This window comes from Vipera ursinii, assembly GCF_947247035.1.
Source record: "Vipera ursinii genome assembly, chromosome: 15".
Classification (NCBI taxonomy): Eukaryota; Metazoa; Chordata; class Lepidosauria; order Squamata; family Viperidae; genus Vipera; species Vipera ursinii.
This window is the reverse complement of record NC_139528.1, coordinates 959,998-982,276: the sequence shown is the minus strand read 5'-3', so window position 1 is coordinate 982,276 and position 22,279 is coordinate 959,998. Positions and strand designations below refer to the sequence as shown.

The window sequence follows — 22,279 nt, the reverse complement described above, 5'->3', positions numbered from 1 at the left end:
CACCCACCCCCCAAAAAAAAACTTTGTGGGGTTTGTTCTTGAAGCCCCCAGCCTTGTTTTCTCTCCTGTAATCCGGATGTTGACGCTAAAACATTTGTTATGTTATTTACAAGTAAGGGTGTAGGATTCCACGGCATGTTGTGGGTAGCATGTTTAAATGTGAGTTGTGCGCGCGTGTGCTTTGAGAGCAAGCAGCTAAATTTCATTTTTAATGTGGGCCAATGTGCCCCCAGTAAAAAAAAAATTAACAATAAAGGTTTTTTATCTATCTATCTAAAAAGCGCAGGTTCTCAACCTTGGCAACTTTTAAGATGGGTAAACTTCAACTCCCAGAATTCCCCAAGTAGATTTATTTATTTTTTTTAAAAAAGAACCCTTTTCTGCTAAGGAACATGGGTAGGATTGCTTTGAGCCACCCGTTAGGAGCCAGGTGACATTCCAGCACAATAAATAATCATTATAACAGAATAACAGAGTTGGAAGGGACCTACGGAGGTCATCTAGTCCAACCCCCTGCATCGTCTGAGCTTTGTTTGCAAAGGCTCCCAACCTGACTTTGTTTCTGACTGGACCGGAGCCCAAAAACCCATTTGATCCAGACAAAAATGGAAAATAGAATTGCAGCGATGCCAAAACAGATTCTAGAAGCTGCAGTCAAACCTGGTTACCGAACGAACCCATTTTAAAGGTTCTGGAATACACGGAATCTTTTGACTCCTCCATTGGGGGCAGATTTATCTTTGAGGGAAAGACACGCAAAAGAATGAACCACGTTAATGCTAAACCAGCTTAGGGTGCTGAGCAAACACGTTTCCTGGAATCATTAAGGTTGCTGACCTTTAAACGTGTTCAACGGCAGCATCTGAGGGGATTAATGTGTGTTTGCTCCTTATCAAGGCTTGAACCGAGCAGCATTTTTGGAAACGGGTCTCTCTGAAAACAAAACAGCAACCCTCTCTTTTTGCTACAACTTGGGATTGTGAGACCGTGCAAGAAAAAAAACCTGAAATGCCTTTAAACACCGTTTTCGCATTTATTTCATAGACAGGTATGTACAGACACACAAAAGGGTGCTAGATTAAATTACAGGAATCGAGTGTCCCTAGGCAAACAGGGATCTAGCTTGGTTCGTTTTATTTTGGGGAGAGGGAGGGGGGGAGCGTGGAGCCTCTCCACGATGGAAGGAAAAAGTGGGAAGCGCCGGGCTCAAAAGGCAGAGAAGAGAAAAGCTAATTTTCAAATCAACCTTTTTGTTCACCGGAAGAGCTACGAATGCACCTTCCCTTCTCCCCCATCTCTACCCCAAAATAAGTCTGCATGAGAACCAAGCTATGAAATTTGGGGGGGGGGGTCTGGGAGTTCAAAAGGCACTGTCCTTTTATAAAGTAACCTGCTATCCACTCGCTCAATTTTCTTCTACAGTTAACACATTTCGTCTTCCTCCTCCTCGATCCGATAAAATTCCCGGCTTTTAGGGCCTGGGGAGGCCTTCCAGTTCGTGCCAACACCCTCCCTTGGCACGGGAGGGCGAGGAACTTGGGGGAAACGAAGCGATCCAACGAGAGGCAGCAGCCGACATCCAGCAGGTCTGTTTCTCCCCAGGTGGAGTCGCAAATCCCCGTTCATGTTTCCAAGACTCGGATCAGGGGCAAAGGTTTCGGTCCCAGAGGCTTGGTGAACTTTTTGCTGGAGGAAAAGGAGAAATAAAGGAAGGGAGGGAGGAAGGGAGGGAGGGAAGGAATGCAGAGGGAGGAAGAAAATTAAAAAGGCAAGGAGAGAGGAAGGAAGGAAACAAATGGAGGGAGGAAGGAAAAGGAGAAAGGGAAGAAGGAAAGGAAGGAGAGGGGGAAGGGAGAGGGGGGAAGGAGGAGAAAGAGATAAAAAAAATTGTCGTAGAAAGGGGAGGGGGGGTCTCTGAGGGTCAGGGCGCTCTCTGAACGTGTTTTCCCGAAACGTTTCATTTGGGGTTCTCCTGCAGACGTTCCGTGGCCCAGCTAGGCAACCACATCAGTGCAAGGAAGAATGCGGTTTGCTGGCTGTGTGTCTCTTGCCTAGGCAGCCAACCCTGACCCCTCCCTCCCTCGCCCTGATGGGGTTCCCGAGCTGGGTCACGAAACGTCTGCAGGAGAACCCCAAATCTCTGAGCTGGAAGACGCTAACCTGCCCCCCCCCCCGGCTGGCCCCCAGGGGCAGGGGAGGCTGTGGGCGCACAACGGCCTCTTTCATACCAGCCACATCCGCCTCCCCCTGCCCGGCGGCTCACCTGCTGACGGTCTCCGATTTGGACCGGGTGCGGGCGTGGAAGGAGCCGGGGTTGGCCTGCTTTTCGATCAGGTGCTCCATGCGGTCGTGCATCTCCAGGTTCTTCCATGCAGGAAAAGAAGAAAAGGGATTTTAGGGAGAAATTCCTCGCCGGCCCGGGAAGCGAAGCAAGGTGGAACTGCGCTGCAACTGACTCCTCCGCCCTCCTCCCCCCTTATCCATGGCACCGCCTTGCAAGGGGCCTAATTTGCTGTAGAAAAGTTTCCACCTGCATCAGGTACCAAAATCTGGGATCAGTCCATCAGGAATAGGCACTCCCCACCCCCCAGGAGCACGTTTTCTGACTCGCACAACTTTTTTCAAGGGAGTGTGTGTGTGTCTGCCTAGATCCCAGCAGTTCCCTAATATTCCACCAGGGGGCAGTGGAGCACAGCTGGCTAAAACGCCCACCAGCCTGGATTTTTTTTGGGGGGGGGGAGAAGAAGAGGAGGATGGTCCAAAGCTATGCCCTTCCCTTAGAAAAGGTTCTAGTCCTCACTGTTCCAGGCATGGAGAGCTGCCGTGCAAGCTTATGGACAGCCCCCCCCCCGCCCCCTTCCTCACCTCGGCCTCCAGGTACGCCACCCGCTCCTTCAGCTCGTGAATGACGGCGTCCTTCGACTGGATCACCGTCTTTGAGTTCTGCAGCTGAAGAGAAAGACCCGAATTCAGGTTTTGGACCCCCAACCGGACACCCCACCACACACACGCCGGTCCTCCCGTCGCAGGTGCACCGACCTGCTCGATCATCTGCCGGACTTTGCGCTGCTGGCTCTTGAGCATGTCGTCCAGGTGGTGGATCTTCTCCCGCAGAGTGGCCACCTCCTTCTCCAGTTTGGCTGACCTGCGGAGGGGAGGGGGAAAACGGGAGCCAAACGGTTTGCACGGCAGTTTCGCCGGGCTGGGCCGCCTGCCGAGGGAGGTGGGAGGGCGGTGGTTCGGGGCCCACCCCGGCCCCAGGCTCCCCGCCAGCCTCACCTTTCCTGCTCGGCAACCTTGTCCTGCTCCGAGCTGCGGAGGACTTCCAGGTGCAGCTCGCCGTCTCGAACTTTCTGCAGGAGGATCTGATGCTCCTGCGGGAGGAGGAAGAGGAAGGCGGGGTGGGGCGGAGGCCGATGCTCTCCCCTCGCCTGCCTCTCGAAATGCACAGGCCCGGTTCCCGAGAGAGAGGGCGGACGCCGGTGCCCGCTTGCTTATCCTGCTCGGGGATTCCACCCCCCCAAGGAGGCATGAAGGAAGGAAGGAAGGAAGGAAGGAAGGAAGGAAGGAAGGAAGGAAGGAAGGAAGGAAGGAAGGAAAAAAGGAAGGGAGGGAGAATGGAAGGAAGGAAGGAAGGAAGGAAGGAAGGAAGGAAGGAAGGAAGGAAGGAAGGAAAAAAGGAAGGGAGGGAGAATGGAAGGAAGGAAGGAAGGAAGGAAGGAAGGAAGGAAGGAAGGAAGGAAGGAAATTATACCTTCTCCATGCCAGTGAGGAGCCGCTGCAATTCTTCCAACTTAATGTCCTTCATTTCCAGCTCCGTTTCGGCCTTCCGGAGGGCGATGCCCGAGTGTTCCGCTTCCCTCCGGTAGTGCGAGATGGACGTCTGAGCGCGAGAGGAGAAACCGGATTTAGCCCGCTCTCCCCGGCCAGTTAGAAACCCAGGACAATACGCCTGCTCTTCTCCTCTTACTTCCTCCTCCCTTTTCCCTCGCATGTTGTCGAGGTTAAGACTCTAAGCTTTTTTGGGGGGGGGCAGGGGGGGAAATCATCCTTCCTATTTACAAACTTAATAACCCTTTTACTGTCCTTGGTTTCTTCGGGGCTGCCCAGTTTGGAAAACCCCCCTTGTCTGTCCGAGCGGAACAGCTCAAATAATTCTTCCTTCCAACAGCCTGTGGGAAACGCGCCCCCCCCCGAAGCCGAGCAATCCTCCCTCCGCTGCTTTTCAACAGAAAAGGCATTTTCTGCTTTTTTGTCTGTCTGCCACTGTCTGCAAAGCTTTTCTCAATTTCTTCTCCTCCGTGGCTCAGGGCATCTGTGGCAGATTTCCCAGCAGAAATCCAGCCGGTCCTCCTGTTTGAAGAGCCGCGCTGCAAGGAGGCCCGTTTGCACCCCAATATTTTTTACCAGGCTCACCTCGTACGCGGCGCGGTCCGACTGATGCCTCTTCTCCGCTTCCTGAAGTTTTGAAAAAAGTCTCTTGGTTGTCTCGCGCATGACGGAGATGTCCTCGGTGGGGTACGTGGGTTCGTCCTAGGGGGACAGAGAAGGGGGTTTAATCCGGGCTTCTTAAATCGAACCGAGGAAGCCGTCCACAAAAAAACACACGTCTCTAAAACACCCCAAGGTTGGTTTGGCCTCGCACCACCACATTTAGGGGGGGGGCATCCCTAAAGCCCTGCCTTTATTTATTCCTCGTTTATTTATCCCACATGAGGAACCTCGCCGAGCATCGCTGGCTGGGTGGACAAATAACCCTAAAAGCCACGCACAAATATTAGAATGGAAACAGGGAAAACCAAGGATTAAAGTAACGAAGATTAAAAAGTCGCTGCCCCCCACCACCACCCCCACCGGGAATCCCAGCACCAACCTGGCTTATGGATATTGTGCGATACGTCACTGTCCGAAGAGGCTGGAAGCCGTTTGACTTATCGGGGGGAATCTGCACGTCAGAAAGAAAGGCAGAGGAAAAAATTAAAAGCAAGCGAACATGGCGCCGAGGGCCCCCCCGTCCATTCTCTTGAAAAATGGGGTGCTCCCATTTTGGGGGTGACGACTTTGGCATGGAGATGGCGGGGAAGGACCCCACCTGTGACACACACACACACACACACACCAATTCTGAAGTCAAGGCTGCTTCCTTGGCCGAGAAGCTGAGCTGCCAAGGTCCCACCGGGGTGCGGTGCGTGTGCGACTCAGCCAAGAAACACAACGCAGAGACAGAGTCAACAAGGCCGTGCCAGGCAAGCCAACATCTGGGCACGGCTGGGCGAAGGAAAGGAGGAGTGAATCAGCCGGCTAAGCAGGCTGGGTTTTGGTGCCAGGGAGACGCAAAGCATCTCCTGCCAAGCTGGGGGGGGGGGGGAGGAAATCTTTCTGGGCAAAGCTGGAGGGTTTGGCAACTCAACCCATCAACCGTGGATTTGGGGGGAGAGGGCAGGAATAAGGGCCTCAGTTTTTGTGCAAAAATGCAAGTGATTTTAGGGAGGGTCGCTAGAAAAAGGAGGGGGGGCAAAATTTGAAGGCCGGATGCAAGCAGAAAACAGGAATTTTTTTCGACAAGGTTTGACGGGATGAAGCACCCAAAATTGCAAGTTTTTGCAAGTGCCACAAAGAAAAAGGGGTGTGTGTGTGTGTGTCAACCTTTTCTCCAAAGCGCCTGAAGGCAGGACAAGAAACAATGGTTGGAAACTCATCAAGGAGAGAAGCAGCCTAGAACTAAGGAGAAACATCCTGACAGTGAGGACGATTAACCAGTGGAACTACCTGCCTCCAGAAGTTGTGGGTGCTCCATCACTGGAGGCTTTCAAGAAGAGACGGTATAGGGTCTCCTGCCTCAGAAGGGGGGCTGGACTAGAAGACCTCCAAGGTCCCTCCCAGTTCTTATTCTGTTTTGTTCTGATTTTCTACTGCTGCAGCTCAGTCTCTCAACCAGGGTGCTGGGAATTTTGTTTTGTTTATTTTAAACTAACAGGGCAGGAAAAGTTCGAAAACCTGGTCCAAGCAGCCAAGGGAGGATATTCAGATTCTTCCAAATGGCAGCTTCTATGGGCAGCCGGCCTCTCCCCATTTTGGCGGCTGGGGTGCCATGACGAAAAGCGTTAATTACCTCTGGCGGATGAGAGTTGTTGTTTGTCAACGGAGAGGGGCCGGTGCCGTGCTTCACCCTGTCTTCGGCCCGGGCTTTCAGGTACACCTGAGTCACAACAGGAGAAACCACAACACCCATTGGAGAGAGAGGAAAGAGGGGAGAAGCCAGACCAGGCAAGACCGATTTTTCCTGGGCTGTGCCACAACGGTGCACGAAAACTGGGATTAGGAAACGGGAGGCAGGGAGCTTGAAAACACACACACACACACACACACACACACACACACAGAGAAGCACACACCCTCGGCACCCTAAAAAGCAGGCTGCACCGGTTCTGCAAACCAAACGGCACCCTGGGCCGCTTAGCACACAAAACCATCCTTGCAAAAATGTGTCTTTTGCTGCTGGTCTTGGGAGGCAAAATTCAAGAGCCGGCTGGAAGCCACGAAGGAGGCAAAACAAAAAAAAAAACCCACCACCCCTTTGTTTTCTTCCTGATGCAGGCAGTCCTCGACTTGATTCATTTAGCGACCGTTTAAACTTACAACAGCGCTCAAAAAAGGGACTTGTGACCGTTTTCCAGACTTACAACTGTTGCAGCATCCCCCAGATCAGAATTCGGACACTTGGCAACTGGCTCTGATTTATTTATGATCCCCTTCTGACAAGGAAAGCCAGTGGGGGCTCACCGAACAACCGGGTTGCTAACTTAACAAACACAACGATTCACTTAAGATCTACAGCAAGGAAAGTCATAAAATGGGGCCAAATTCACTTAACAAATGCCTCCCTTAGCGACAGAAATTTTTGGCTCCATTGTGGTCGTAAGTCAAGCACTGCAGCGCTAGATTAAATTTATTGGCTACCCATCTTAGTATGGCACAACTCTGGGCGGTTGACAAAGAGGAAGGAACGAAGGAAGGAAGGAAGGAAGGAAGGAAGGAAGGAAGGAAGGAAGGAAGGGGTTCCGTCTCCTGGAAAACCTCTCACCTTAATTATCTCCTCGTCGCCCTCGTTAGACTTGATGCATTCGGATGTCAAGGCGTGGCTGCTTGCGGCCCGGTTGGCCACCATCGCGAAGGCTCTTCCCACCGGCTGCGGTGAGAAGATCCAGAGCAAGAGTTAAGAGGGCAGAGCTAGAAGCGGGTTCAAAAGCAACGAAGACCCCAAAATCCACCTGCTCCCCACCCACCCTCCAGGTCAGAGTGAGCAAGAAACTCAAAACCACCTAGGTTTTGTTTAGGCCCAGGATGCCCCACCAACCTTGGCCACTTTAAAGACTCATGGACTTCAACTCCCAGAATTCCCTGGTCTGAAGAATTCTGGGAGTTGAAGTCCACCAGCTTAAGACTGAGAAGCCAGGCTTTCCAGCTGTTGAAATTCTTCCCCCCAAAAAAAGAAGAAAGAAAGAAAAGAATGGACGTTGCAGAAACAAGGGCTGGCCTACCTCGCAGGGCTGGTTGGCACATACCTTTTGCTTTACTTGGTCAGGCCGGTCCCCCGGAAGGTCATTCTGCAGGGTCAGCCTTAAAACTTTGACGCTGTCCTGGAGTCACCACAAAAGGGGCAGATTGAAAGAGAGGCAATTAGGGCGGTTTGGCTAATGGTATGCAAATGTGTTATTTTAATTTACTGGCTGTCCCACTCTGGGGACGTCTCTAAGCAGAAAGGGAAATTATTTCCCTATTTGGGCCTGGGGTCTATGGGAGAAGAAGACAATGCAAAAAAGCGAATTTGCTGTTGCAGAGTTTGACGTTTGAGAACTGAGATAAAAATGATATGCAAATAAGGCTGGGGCTGAAATTAGGCGTGGGAATCTCATTTCCCTATGCAAATAAGCTGCCTAATGTGTCAGGTGTCTCTCCCACCAGATGTTCCCATCCAACATTGATGATGTGGCCGCTTCCTATGAGGCCTGCCTCCCCTTGATTACAGTTAATTTGCAGGTGGTCCTCAACTTACAACAGTTCGTTTAGCGACCATTCAAAGTTATAACGGCACTGAAAAAAGTGACGTGTGACCATTTTTTCACAGGACCTTTGCAGCAACTGACTCATATTTATGACGGCCGCAGTGTCCTTTCGTGACCTTCTGACAATCAAAGTTAATGGGGAAGCCACGTTCGCTTAACAAACCGGGTTACTGACTTACCAATTGCACTGATTTGCTTAACAACGGTGGCAAGAATGGTCATAAAAGAGGGCAAAACTCCCCTTAACAAACGTCTCACTCAGCGACAGAAATTTGAGGCACAATTTGGTTGCAATTCAAGGACGCTTTCTGAAATAGAATTTCACCCCAATTCAGGACGTCGCTTCTGGCAGGGGTGTTGACCTCTGCAGTCTCAACCATCCTTGCCAGGCCACATCAATTGTCAACCACACCAGTGACTGACCCACTGGTGATTTCCATAAAGCATTTTGACCACTGGATAAAAAAAGAAATAAAATAAATCCCTTTGCCCGTTTAAAACTATGCTTGAGCCAGGCAGAGACGAAGGCAAGTTTTCCTTATCCTCATCGCTAATGGAATGACGCCTTTCCCGAATGGCGTCACCGCCGTATCTCCAGAAGCCATCAGGCAAAACAAATAATGTTAACACGCGGACACCACAACCTTGCCAAATATGGCAGTGGAAAAGGCACCCAGCCAAGATCTGGCAGGCCCAGGTGAGTCACTCCTATCGGCTGCCTGCCGCGTTGGATTGCAGCCCACCGCAAAGAGAAGGTGGAGGAAGAGGAGGAGGAGCGTGAGGGGGGGCAGCCGGGGAAGCCCCCCCCCCCGCCTTGATCTGATATAGGGACAGCAGGGTCACCAACTCCTGGAAAAATAGCAGGGAATTCCTGGGAATTTGGGGGGGCTGATCCCTTGCAGACTTTTCCTGGTTTTATAACACTCGCAGGGTGGACTTTCAGCCACAGGAGGACCCATGCTCCCCTGCCGGATACCCTTAGCCAGAAGGGCCCATAACAGTCGGAAACTGCGAAGAATCCTGGACATTTGTAAGTCCATGTTTCTCAAACGTGGGCCCTTTTAAGAGATGCGGACTTCAACTCCCAGAATTCCCCAGCCAGCTATGGGAGTTGAAGCCCGCATCTCTTAAAAGGGCCCACATTTGATCAACACGGATTTAAGAGAAGCTGTTTCTGCCCAGTTAGTAACTTTTTATTTAGGGGTAAATCCTTCCAACAGAGGTGTGAAAAAAGTAAGAAAAAAGGCAGGTTCTTTTTTTTAAAAAAACACGGTTCTGTCTCAAGCATAAAAGAAAAATAAATGTTCTACGCAGCCCACAAGGTCAATTCACCCTAGGCCAGGGGTAGGCAGGCAACCTTGGCTCTTTTAGGATTCATGGACTTCAACTCCCAGAATTCCTGAGCCAGCCATGCTGGCTCAGGAATTCTGGGAGTTGAAGTCCATGAGTCATAAAAGAGCCAAGGTTGCCTACCCCTGCCCTAGGCTGACTCAAGAGTCCGCCGAGGGTTTCCCACGTTAACCAGAGAGATCAAAAAAGGGGAAGTCGGTTTGTGGCCTAGCCGCTAATGTCTGGTTTGCTGCGCCAAAGCCCGAGAATAGCAGAGGTTCTTCGGCTAAACTTGTATGGAATCCCCACCCAGCGCGAGTCCAAAGTTTTATTCGAGTTCCTGTCTGCTCCGAAACCACTTCTGGACTTTAGCCTGGAAACTAGGGGTGGGGAAAAAAATAAAACATATGTTTTGAGGATTAGAATGAGTTTGTTGTCATAGAAACGGGTTGAAACATAGAGCAAAAACAGCTGAGGAGATAATGATTTATTTATTTTTTTGATATTACTGCCCTGGGAAAATTTGGAAGTCCTTCCTTCCCCTCTCTTTCATTGCCTTTCTTTCATTTTCTTTTTCCCCCCCTTTCCTTTTTTCTTCCTTCCTTTTGTCTTTCATTTTTTTTCTCCTTCCTCCCTCTCTTCTTCCTTTCCTTACCTTTCTAATTTTTTTTTTAACTTTCTTGTGTTTTTTATCATGGAAACCTTTTAATACCATTCAAAGAAAACCAAGTTTGTAGCAATACAGACAATCAAAAAGTGGGTTCAACCTCTAAGGCCAGCCCGGCATTCTGCCAAGCTACTTCCCAGGAAAGAGACCCCCAAAATGCCACCTAAAAAAACATATTTATCCTTCTGACCCTCAACCCTTTATCTGACCATCTCGTTTCTCATTTCAGCCCCACGGACAGAGAACCAAGGAACAGTGCTTCATTAACCTGGTTAGTGAATTGAACTCTTTCTTTCTCTCTTTTCCTTCCTTCCTTCCTTCCTTCCTTCCTTCCTTCCTTCCCAGTGCAAATCTCTCCCTAGTCAATTCCCACCAGCAACGTTCTGAAGATGCCACCGAAAGACACCCCTCTGTACCCCCAAAATAGCGTAGCTGTCTTGGGCACCTTCTCACAATTGTTTTCCTCCAGAGATTCAAGCTGACATCCAGGTCTCCAACACATCTGGGGAAAACCCGAGCTGATGAAGGTGGTATGACTGACAATAGCAAACGGGGCCTTCACAAGCACACACACAAACCCCACAAGGAGCCATTTCAGATTCACTTCACACACACACCCTTTTGCCAAAGCGCACACAAGGTTGCAATCTCGCTCTTCAAAACCTGCAAGACAACTTTGCTTTCCAACAAGGGGCAGAGCTGTCAAAACACCCCTTGTGTACGATTCGCAGCTCAAGATAGGATCAAGCGACACCAATTCGGAGGAGGCTGTTTGGAAGAGCCAACCCCCCCCCCCAAAAAAGTTGTCATGGTGTCTAATGAGCTTTGTTTTTTCCTGAGCCACGAAAGTCATTGAAAACCCAACTGCTCCATTTTGGCGAGACTTTGGCCGAGAAAAGAAAGACGGACAGCATCCAAGAACACATTAAGTCGAGACAATTAGGCCTTTTTATTTCACTGTGTTCCAGGAAGAATAAAAAATGCGCCTCGATCCTTTGTTAGGAGGCCTTAACGTCAACGAGGACCTTCTGGAGAAGATTAACCAAAGTTCCCACTCAACACAAGCCAGATTCAGCCCAGCAAATCTGGAACCTCCATGGTTTGTCACACACTGCTATTGCCTCTGCGGAAAAATGATGATGATAAAGGTTAACTTAACTGGACCACACCAGCACAGAACGCAGAATAATAGAGATGGAGGGGACCTTGGAGGTCTTCTAGTCCAACCCCCTGCTGAACCAGGAGACCCAGCCTAGACCATTCTGGACCGTTTTTTGAGCCCCCACAACTTCTGAAGGCAAAGCTGTTCCCTCGGTTGATTGAGCAACGTAATTATGATGGATAAATAAATAAATTGGGAAGTCTAGCTGCTGGGAAAGAAAAAGGTAAGGCTTTCAAGAATGGGACGTCACCCCTTTTTTAAAAATTACAGGCAGTCCTCAACATACGACATAATCGGGACTGAATTTCCATTGCTAAGCAAGGTGGTCCTTAAGGGAACCCACACACCATTTTATTATTATTATTATTTTGCCCTGGCTGGTAAGTGGAACCACTGCAGTTCTTAAGCGAAATATGTGGTCATTAAATGGATCTGGCTTCCTGCATTGATTTTACTCGTCAGAAGCCAACTGGGAAGGTCGCACGTGATCCTGGGATGCTGCAACCACCTTAAAATACATTAACGGTTGCCAAGGGACCGAATTTTAATCGCGCGCCGGCGGGGATAAGGTGGCAGTTGTAAGCCACTTTTTTCAGCGCCCGCTGTAACTCTGAATGGCCGCTAAATGAACGGCTATATTTGCAACTTGTCTTGGCACCCAGTTCACAAGGGCACCCCAGAAAGTCCTAAAATTTAGGAAGAGACAGGAAATATTTTTGCAAACCTTTAGCACCAAGATAGTTGGGGGAACCGGGAAACTGGCTTATTTTGTAAGATAACAACTATAATTTTAAATCCCCAAATCCAGGCTGAACATCTCTGCAAGATGGCACATATTTAAAAAAAAATAAAATCTATCCAACACCGTTGAAAGCTGTAACTCATCACCTCGTTCTTAAGTAGCTCTTTCTCATCTCCTAATTACAGCTAATAATTTTGGCCTGTAACGAGCTGGATTGTTCAGATTTTTTTTTAAGTTTCTTTCAAAACTAAGTCTATAAAAACAGCTCAACTATATTGGACTGAGCCACCCAGGAACTCTTGTTTTCAAGCCCGGATGAAGCTATCAGGCACCCAGACAAACACACTCTGTGCATGTTCAGAGGTCTTTTATTTACTTCCAGAGTGGAGGAAAGAGGAGGAAGGGGTGTCTGCAATTAAACCTAGAAAGAAGAGTGGGTAAAATGGAAGGTGGTCAGCTAAATTTTTGCTCCAAGCTTTAAGAAAGTTGGAGGCACCGATCTTTGCTTTAAATATTGCAAGAATCCGGGTGGGAAAATGCAGATGGCTGGGGGGGGCAGCAGCAGCGGGGGGGGGGGGGGGGAGGAGAGAAGACAGCGACCAGCAACACCCACTGCATTTTCAAGAGATGACACTATCCAGATACCGACATGTTTTATCAGCCCAGTTTTAAGGAGGGGTGGAGTTCTGCAAACTATTTTATCCCTGGGAGAAAATGTGATCACAATGGAGCCAGCCATGCAACTTTTAACAGAAAAGCCAATACTGGATTTTGGCACCTCTGCATGCAGGCATCCTCAACGCCTTACAAGGGCACTGGGAAAAGGGACTTAGGGCCGTTTCCCACACGGGTGCGAAGCACCCGTGATCATAGGATCAAAATCAGGCTGCTTGACAACCAACTCACAGTTATGACGGTCGCAGGGTCCCGGGTCCACACGATCCCCTTTTGCCAACTTCCAACAAGCAAAGTCAACCCCCAACCCCAAAATGTGTCATTATTTTCCCTCTGAGCCAGGTGGGAACCTGTGAGTTTCACCTGGTGAGGTAGCAGCCTCAGAATTAATCATCTTTGTTATTTTCAGAGCTGTTTCTCTTTGTCCTTGAAGCCAAAGATGCAACTTGACACCCTGGCTGCTAAGCCAGGCACTCCACCTAATTTCCATTTAAGGGCAGACTTTTTAAACTGCAGATACCTGGTTAATTTGCAACCTTCCTCCTTCGCCATTCTTGCCCCTCGCTTATCTGAAAAGCAGTGTTGCAAAACTCAAATGCTGAGCATCAATCTAGTGAGCTCCTTAAAAACGACTTCCTCTTATCCTAAAAGAGAGATAAACACAGTGATGGTTTATAAGAGTCAATGAGCAATCACTGTGTTTATCCATGGGGGGGGGGAACCCATCTTTAATACAAAATATGCTTAAGAGTGCCATCTCTTTTTTTTTAATCCCCTCTGAAATAATTCAGGCCCAATTAAATTATTTGACGAACCACAGACACCATCAGGAATTATTTCATTTGACCCCGTCCAGAGTCCCTCTGAGAGGGAGATGGGGACGGTCATAGCTATAATAAATAAAATAAAAATAAATTCTCAAAAGGATCCAGGCATTTGCTCTCCAGGAGACCTACCGAACCGAAAGGGATATAATTCAATGAAATTCAACCACAGAACTCCTCAATTTTCCAAACCAAGCCAGGGACCAACCCGAGTTTTATCTGCACACACCCTGCTTGGAAACACACACAACACACACACACACACAGATTCTCAGATGTTACGTAAAAAGACAGCAGCAGCACCCCTCTTCATGCCAGCCACAGAGACCTCGTTCAGGCATCCATCGCAGTTTATTCCAAATTCTTTTCCCATTTTAAGACTGCAAAAGTGAATCTACCCCCTGTGGCTTAACCACCAGATCCAGGATCCAGGTGAATTTGAATGCAGGATCGGTGTTGAAAGGAAAAGAGAAGCAGCATTTAACGGTGTTAAGTGAAGCACATATGAAATAAAAGTCCAGTTTTGTGCTTTTCTGTGGGTCTCTTTAACATCCTCAGCACAGTGGTCTCCATCGTGCAATTTCCAGGGCAGAATCTGGGGATCAAGGGACGAAGCGAGGGGGTCAATTCCAAGGAGAAAAGTGCAACTTTTGTGCTGGGAAGATGGGATGCAAGCAGAAAAATCCATCCGTCCATCAACCAGAGATATTGATGGAGGAGAGTTATTACCACCCAATTATCACCTTTGGTGTGAATGCAGGCCCAAAGGCGGAAAAAGAGCTGTTCTCTTTAAAAATAAAGCCAGGCACCCCAACCGCAAAAGCCTTCTCCATAGGCAGGATTCCAACTCCCATAAGTCACCGCGACCAAAGGAGCTTGCTCAAGGCTCAGGGCTGTGGGGAGTCCTCACGCAAAGCATCTCCTCTCCCGGGAGGCGAAGGCACTCTGCACATGGTCAGGGGTACCCCGAGCCCTTGCTTCCCCTCCGGGGTTCTTCGCCAGGGAAAGGCACCGGATTCCCCGCCTGGATCCACCCAGGAAATGGGTCCCTTTGGCGGCTCTCCAAGGCTGCACTGCAGGCACATAACTCAAGGAAGGCGGCAGCTGGCTACTACGCTTGCTTTAAGTGAAATATAAATCCGATTTGGGGCCCGCTCTTGAGCCGTCATTAAACGTCGCAATACGCGCATTGCAATAGACCAGAGAGATTGCAAGAGGTCAATTTTCTCTGCTGTTACCTGACGCGCGTCACTTCCCGGGACTTTGCAAAAGACGCCGCTTGTTGCTTCGGCGTCTTTGCGCTTTCCAAACCCAAAGCAAAGGTACTCCAGCAGAAGCATAGCAATTGCAAAAAATAATAATAATGCAATCGCTAACATTAAGATGCATTCGCTTCCTCCCCCCCCCCCGGGCCCCGCACACGCTCGCTTACCGGCTTCTCGTCCGCCGGCTGCAGCTGCACCAGCGTGCAAAGGCCGAACGAAGCGCTCATCTCCGCCGCGGCGCCCCGGCGCAACTGAGGCGGAGACGGCCACGCCCGCCGCTTATATAGCGGCCACGCCCCCTCCTTACGCCGCCGGCGTTCCGAGCCGCTCCAAGCCACGCCTTTCCCCCCCCCTCTCCGCTCTACGCCGGCGGCGGCTGGCCACGCCCCTGCTGGAAGGTGGTTCGTCGATTTCCTGGAGGCCTCGCGCATGCGCCTTGTCCTCTAGTGTTCTCATTGATTTGGGGTTTCTCCCCCCCCCCTTTCTTTGACAATTTATTAACTTTTGAAGTTAGCCGCAGGTGTCAATTGAGGAAGGGGAGACGGGAGGGGGGGGAAAGCGATGGAAAGGAGTGGGGGAAAAAAATGGCTCAGCTGCTGGGCCACAGTGCCCATCGTCCACAGCCAGCCACGGCTGTGCATCATGGGAACTGGAGTGAGAGCCCTGCTCCAGCCTCTACCGAGAGCCTCAGTTAGGAGCAGCCCCTGCATGGAAGGGTTGAGTGGATTTGTCTGGTTTATTTTGTAAATAAAGCAAATATTTTGCAAATGTTGTCACTTTTATTATTGGTTCAAAAAACAAGGCAGGTAATCCGTGCACTTGCACCCAGATGTTGAGGGTGGGGAGAGGAACGGGGGGGGGGATAAAAACAGCATTGGCAAAACAATGGAAAATGGAAAGGCCCCTTCCTGCCTGTCCATCATCCTGTCAAAATTGTGTCAGAAAGCACCTCCAACGGAAACCCCCAAGGAATTTCCCCCTGGGGAGGGGGCGTTATTGAGGGTGGATAGGTGTGGTGCTGGTGTTTTATTATTTTATTGCTTTTTCCATAAAATGTCACCTTTAACGCCGTTTCCTGTCTTGCCTAGAATAACAATAACAATAAAGCACCAGCAGCACCAGCTTTTGCATGGAATAACAACAATTTCATAAAATTCTTTGCTGCCCAACACTCGGTGACAATTATTAGGTTGGGTCCTAGGGCTGCAAGGAAGGTCCGGGGGTTCAATCCCATTCAGCCGAATTGGGCAGCCATATAAACTGAAGAAGCAGGAATTAAATTTATTTAAAAAGCTCCCTGGAAGCCAGTGTTCTCCAACCTTGGCTGGTTCGAAATAGGTGGACTTCGACTCCCAGAATTCCATGCTGGCTGGGGAACTCTGGGAGCTGCAGTCCATGAAGATAGGCTGGGGGATTCTGGGAGTCAAGCTACCAAGGTGGGAAAGCCACTGGTTTAAGCCATGTGGGGAGAGAAAACTTCCCCATATGGAAGAATTATATACACATAAAAAAACAGAAAAAGAGTCTTAATGGTCTCTGAGCATGGACAAAGTGCATTTGACTCTCCCAAGGAGCAATTCTCCCTCTAACCTTCCTCTAGAGCAGTGTTTCTCAACCTTAGCGGCTTTAAAATGGGTGGAATTCAACTCCCAGAATTCCCGGCTGGCTGGGTAACTGTGGGAGTTGCAGTCCATGAAGGGGAATTCTGGGAATTGAAGTCCTCCCCACCTTAAAGGTGACAAGATTGAGCAGCTCTACTTTTAACAGTCTCAACATTCAGAAGGACTATGCCAAAATATTCATGGTTCTCCCCAGACACCAAATGGGACGACAGATTTCCGTAAAAGTCACCACCCCCCTCCAGACCAAGTTGAAAAGCCCAACAAAGGAGCTAGTCCTCAGAGAGGTGAGGGGAAAGGGGAGCGATTCAGCCCTGTATTTTCCTAGGCTTGTTTTTCTGCTCTTGCGAACAGCACCTGTCACAACCAGCCTCTGGGCGGGTGAAGAAGACGGGTTGCCAGCCAAATTACAGGGATCCCTCTGCCAAAATCTCTACATTGCTGAAAACAGATCCTGGTTTTCTGCTCCATCTCCAGGGGGGGGGAATCTCCCCCCCCCCCCAACCCAACTCCACCCTTGGGTCTGGTGCCAGCCTTAATGTCGAGTTTTCCAAACATTTCGTTCCCACAAACAACACACACACACACACATAGCGGTTTGGCTGGGCTGTCTCTGCAGCTTGTAAACCTAGATTTGTGGCTCCATGGCAACCGAGGTATCAAACCCAGTTTGGTGCGACGTGCCAAGCCGATCATGGCTGTTCAGGCGTGACAACAGCACTGAACAAAGGGACCTGTGACCGTTTTTCACACTTATGACCGTTGAATGTCCCCACGGTCGCGTGATCAAAATTTGGGCAACTGACTCCTGTTTATGACGGTCACAGCGTCCCTGGGTCACATGATCCAGCCAAGTCAAGAGAGAAGCCAGATTCACTTAACAACCTTCTTACTAATTCAACAACCGCAGCGATTCGCTCGGCAAGGTGGTGAAGCGGGGGCAAAATGTGCTTCACGGGATGGTAGTTTTATTGGTTTGTCAAAATATAAAATACAAAGAGAAATTCAAAAAGATGATAGAACAGTGGAAGAAGGGGAAGCGAAAAGAAAAAAGCACCAACTTCCGACTCTCTTTAGCCCAGTCGGAGATAAACAACATTGCAATCGCGACTTTTTACTTTTACACAACAGGGCGTACAAACCATTTCCATAACAATAAACCCATCCAGTTAGCAAAAAGCAAAATCAAGATCTCGTTTTGCTTTTTCATCGGACGCACAAAATCAATTGCCGTCGTAAGCCGAGGACTGCTTGTAAAGCCACTGAGCTACACCACGGGCTTCCTACTAGGCGTAAATCCAGCTACTCGCTCCCCAAATGACTGCCGTTGCTTCCCCCATTCTCTGGCGTTTAATTGTCCCCCTGCAAGGTACGCCGGAGGCAACAAATGTGTGTTGACCTATTTTGGCATTTGGGTAGCTGCACGTTGCAAACATCGAAGCAACAACTCGCCCGACGGGTCCAGCTGGATTCGGCCTGCTTGCGTAGTTGTGTTGCGCTTGCAAACAGCTGGGCGCACATCAAGTGGAACCGCGGCCTCCGGAACGGTTTTTTAAAAATGGAGAAATATCGGACTGCGCCAAAAGGCCCACATCCGTTTCTATTGCGGAGAAGTTTCAGCTGCAAACGCGGCAGAATTTGCTTTCCAAGCCTATCAAAAAAATTGTTTTCTCTACAGATGTTGTGTCCTGCCCTGAGGCATCTAAACGCAGCTGAATTGTGGGTTGTTGTGAACCAGGCTGTAATTTTCTGCATATACACATTATTAGTGGGGGGTTTTGAGTCTTTTGAGCAAAACAGACGCGTGATCAAAGGGTGCTAGACAGGGGTTTTTCCCCATTAATTGTTGGGATTTTAGCCAAAGAACAACATAGTCGGAAGGGACCTTGGAGGTCATCTAGTCCAGCCCCTTGCTCAAGCACTGTTTTACACAAATGGTTGTCCAATCTCTTTTTAAAATCCTCCAGTGATGAAGGAAGGAAAAAAGAATAGCAGAATAACAGAGTTGAAAGGGACCTTGGAGGTCATCTAGTCCAACCCCCTGGTCAAGCAGGACACCCTATCCTATCCTACCCTACCCTATCCCTTACATTTACCGTCACCCTTTTTCCTGGATATCTGAAAAACTGCGTGGCAGGTCTGCCAAAATGCAAATTTATTTCACCAACGAGGAACGTATTAAATGTCAGGCAAATTATCCCGCTATGAACCTTTAAATCAGCTGCTCTCACACAGTAGCGGATGTGAATAACCACCAGCCTCTGTTCTCCCTCTGAAAAAAAAACGTGGGTTGTGAGAATCCCAGTGCAACAACAATGGAAAGGCCGTTGCGTAGTTTATTTTCCTTTCAGGCCTGTTGCAAGAGAGCCAGGGAAGAGTTTGAAAACTCAAAACTTCCTTGACGGCGTGTATTTTCAGGCTGTCCAACCTGCCTTGGGTGTCGTTTCTCCTTCCAGATGGGGAAGCAATGACACTTTGGCAACAAACAAGCGAGTGGAACTGAGCGTCAAATCAACAGGCAGGGAGAGCATGTTTTGGGGAAAGCAGCCAGGTGAAAAGCAAGAAGCTCTGCGGCGTTTGGACTTTCGGGATAGACCGCGCTGCTCTGGGAGGCTCCATGTTTAGGATCAAACACCGATCCGGGAAAGCAAGGGAAGAGCAAAGCCCGTCTGGACACCAGCCAACGAAAAGCACAGCAACAACACAAAGGTGAGATGCAAAAGACGTCAATTGAACGATTCCTTTTTTCCCTCCGTCTTGGCCCCAAAGAGGCGGGGCTGGGCCGAGAGGCTGCCAGCTGCCAACCTGGGTGCCAGAAATTGACAGAAAGGTCCTTTCCTGCCTTCAAAGACACACCGTCTCTCTCCAGCGATGCTCCGCGTGAGACTCACCTGGATGCACCACCATTTTTTCTCCTCCTCCCCGGCAGGACCGGCCAGGGGGGGTCCCGGCGGGCTCCTCAAGGTTGCAGCCGGCAGGGAGAGTCTCCTGGGTCGGTCCCAGAGCCCCTCGGCCTCTCGGGGGTTCGGGGCCTCCGTGCACCACCATCTTCTCACCTGCCTTCCGAAGCTGCCCAGCCGGTCCTCCATGCCGGTGCATCCAGGTGTGTCGCCCGGCCGGCCGCCTCCGCCTCCTCTTGAGCATGCCGTAATTGCTACGTTCCTGGGCGGTGAGCTCATCCCCGTCGCAGGCAGGAGCCGCAGTTGCCCTCCTCCTCCATCACCTGTTTGCCCAGCAGGGACCAGTGGCCGGAGCAGCTGGTTGGGCTCCCCAGACTGGGCAGAGATGCCTCCTCCCCCCCCCCAGGAATTAAGGAAGGAGCACAATGACAGACAACGCAACCTTTTTTTCTCCTTTGCAAGAAAGGATGGCAAGCTGTCTTGCTGCAAGCCAGCCCAACGTGGGGTTGCCCTCTCAGCAGAGCAGGGAGGAGGACTGTGGTGCAGGTAGTCCTCGACTTACAACGCTTCATTTAGTGACGGTCTGAAGTTATCACAAGCCTGAAAAATCGATCCGGACTTAGGACGGTTTTGCACCCTTACAACCGTCGCAGCATCCGGATGGTGTCCCGTGAACAAAATTCAGAGGCTTGGCAACTGACTCATAGTTATGACGGTCGCAGCGTCCCGTGATCCCCTTTTGTGACCTTCTGATGAGCAAAGTCAATGAGGGAAGCCGGGTTCCCTTAATGACCGCGTGGCTAACGACGGCTGCAATGGGACTGTTTTTTTCTGGAGGAGAAAGGGAACATTGTGGACCCCCGTTGATTTCGGGGGCTTTGGGAAAAGTGGGATGGGAGGAAGGAAAGAGGGGAGGCCGCGAAGAGAGGGAGGAAGCGGCCCTGAATGATGAAAGGCCAAATTAAGCGGGCCACTCGAACCCTCCTCCTTCGGCTGAGTCCACGGAGCCGATTTTGCTGAGTAATTAAAGGAGAGGGTTTGGTTTTTTTTGCCTTATCACAACCTGGGCGCGGCTGGCGGAGCAGGGAAAGCCAGGAAGCAGTTGGGCCGGGAGACCCTTTGATGGAAAGGCAGGAGATTAAAAGCTTAAAATAAAAATTGGGGCTGGGCCAAGGTGCCGATTTCTTTATTTTATTTTTTAGCTAAGGTGGCTCTTCTCCAACCACAAGGAAGGAAGGAAAGGAGAGGGGGGGCCTTCCAAAATCCGTGCATCCGATTATTATTGGTAGGAAAAGATCACCTGTCCAGGTGCCTAAAAGGGGGAGGCAATTGACAGAATTTATAGGTAGCTGGTTTGATCCTTCTTCCTTCCTTTCTTCCTTTCTTCCTTTCTTCCTTTCTTTCTTTCTTTTTCTTTTTCTTTCTTTCTTTCTTTCTTTCTTTTTTCTCTCTTTCTTTCTTTCTTCCTTCCTTCTTTCTTTCTCTCTTTCTTCCTTCCTTCCTTCCTTCCTTCCTTTCTTTCTTTTTCTTTCTTTCTTTTTCTTTCTTTCTTTCTTTCTTTCTTTCTCTTTCTTCTTTTTCTTTCTTTTTCCTTCCTTCCTTCCTTCTTTCCTATTTTCTTTTTTCTTTTCTTTCTTTCTCTTTTCTTCCTTCCTTCTCCTCATCTCTCCTTCTCCACCATCTCTCCTTTTACTCTTCCTCCTCATTCGGTTTTCCTTCTCTATCCTCTCTTCTTCTCCTCCTCCTCTTCTCCTCCTCATTCTGTTCCTCCTTCCCCTTCTTCCAGAATACGACTTTCCAAACAAGAGACAAAGGCAAAGACAGCACTTAAAAAAATTTCATTCCAAGGCCTGGCACCCAACAGCCCTAGTTCCCAACCTTGACACAGAGGCAATCTGTGTGTGTCCTAATACACCCACAGAGAGACGTGCGCGCGCACACACACACTCTTGGGTAAGCAGGTGAAAGGAGGACAGTGACCCCTGCCTTGTCTAAAGCTGTGATTCACCTGGGCTGCCTTGGGCTTTAGGCCTTGGGGAGACATTCCAGAGGGGAGAAACTGACCAGGACACGTCCCTGACTGGTTGAAGGTGCACAAGAAAGTCATTAAACCTGTTGCAGAATTTACCTGGTGCTTCTGTTCTAAAGCAAAGAATAAGGTGATCTAATCAGAGAAATGGCTAATTGGGCAACACCTGCGTGCCTGCCAGCAGTATGTGAGGACAATGGCCTTTTATTTGTGCTCTCTAACCTGCAAAGATACACTACTCCTACACATGGCGGCTCCATTTCATATGGTGGATAGATCTAGATCTAATTAGATCTTTTGGTCCCCTCTTAAAGCGGCAAATTTTATTAATTTTTATTAATTAATGTATCAATGGTATGAATTAAGATTCATTTGAAGGGCGGAAAATAGCTTTCAATCATTTTTTGGGGAGGGGTGTTGCCCCAATTTCTTTGGGTGTAACTCCAGATTCTAGGTGTAAATGCCATTTTCCTTTGGAATTCCCTTGCATCGTTTTTATGCACTTTATTTTTGCATAAAAATAACTTATTTATTGGGTGATTAGGCAGGAGAGATGATGGAAAGAATATAACTTCAAAATGAAAAATTAAACTTTTTTTTTTCTTATAACTGCTGCAAAGATGGGAAGCCATTCCTACGCATCTATTTTCTTTCGCTTCACCTTTTTCCACCTATTATAAAATATATTTTTTTTTAAAATCGATGTACGAGGGTTTTGATTAGGGGGCTTTACCCCCTCTCCTTTCTTGATGTTAGTTTGCATTCATTTTTAATCTCGTTTAAAAGTTTCAACGACACACATAGCTGAAAAAGAATTCACTGCGTCATTTTTTCTGCCAAGAACGAAGAAGGATGCATTTATTTTTCCTCTTTCCTGCCCAAAGGGGGGAAAAAGGAAGCCGCTCAAACAGGTGTCAATCTTCCTCCCCACCATCTGCAGAACGATGGTTTCAACCTAATAAGCGGCTTAATAAGGGAAGCAAAAATCTGGAAGTCTCTCT

At 49.2% G+C, this 22,279-nt stretch overlaps 1 protein-coding gene across 2 annotated transcripts; it reads right to left on the bottom strand.

Annotated features, from left to right (window-relative positions):
* Positions 1 to 1,013: 1,013 nt before the first annotated feature.
* On the bottom strand, positions 1,014 to 19,544 carry TUFT1 (tuftelin 1). 2 transcript variants are annotated; one of them, XM_083374467.1, is made up of 12 exons: positions 19,241 to 19,544; positions 7,566 to 7,640; positions 7,085 to 7,189; positions 6,113 to 6,199; positions 4,874 to 4,945; positions 4,417 to 4,533; positions 3,755 to 3,883; positions 3,280 to 3,374; positions 3,040 to 3,145; positions 2,866 to 2,949; positions 2,264 to 2,364; positions 1,014 to 1,686 (listed from the first exon to the last, which is right to left on the bottom strand). In XM_083374467.1, the coding sequence occupies exons 1-12, from the start codon at positions 19,526 to 19,528 to the stop codon at positions 1,623 to 1,625; spliced, it is 1,323 nt and encodes a 440-aa protein (XP_083230593.1). In that variant the 5' UTR covers positions 19,529 to 19,544; the 3' UTR covers positions 1,014 to 1,622. The 2 variants fall into 2 exon arrangements, with proteins under 2 accessions (XP_083230593.1, XP_083230594.1); XM_083374468.1 differs by lacking the exon at positions 19,241 to 19,544 and adding an exon at positions 14,898 to 14,970.
* Between the last annotated feature and the right edge of the window lie 2,735 nt (positions 19,545 to 22,279).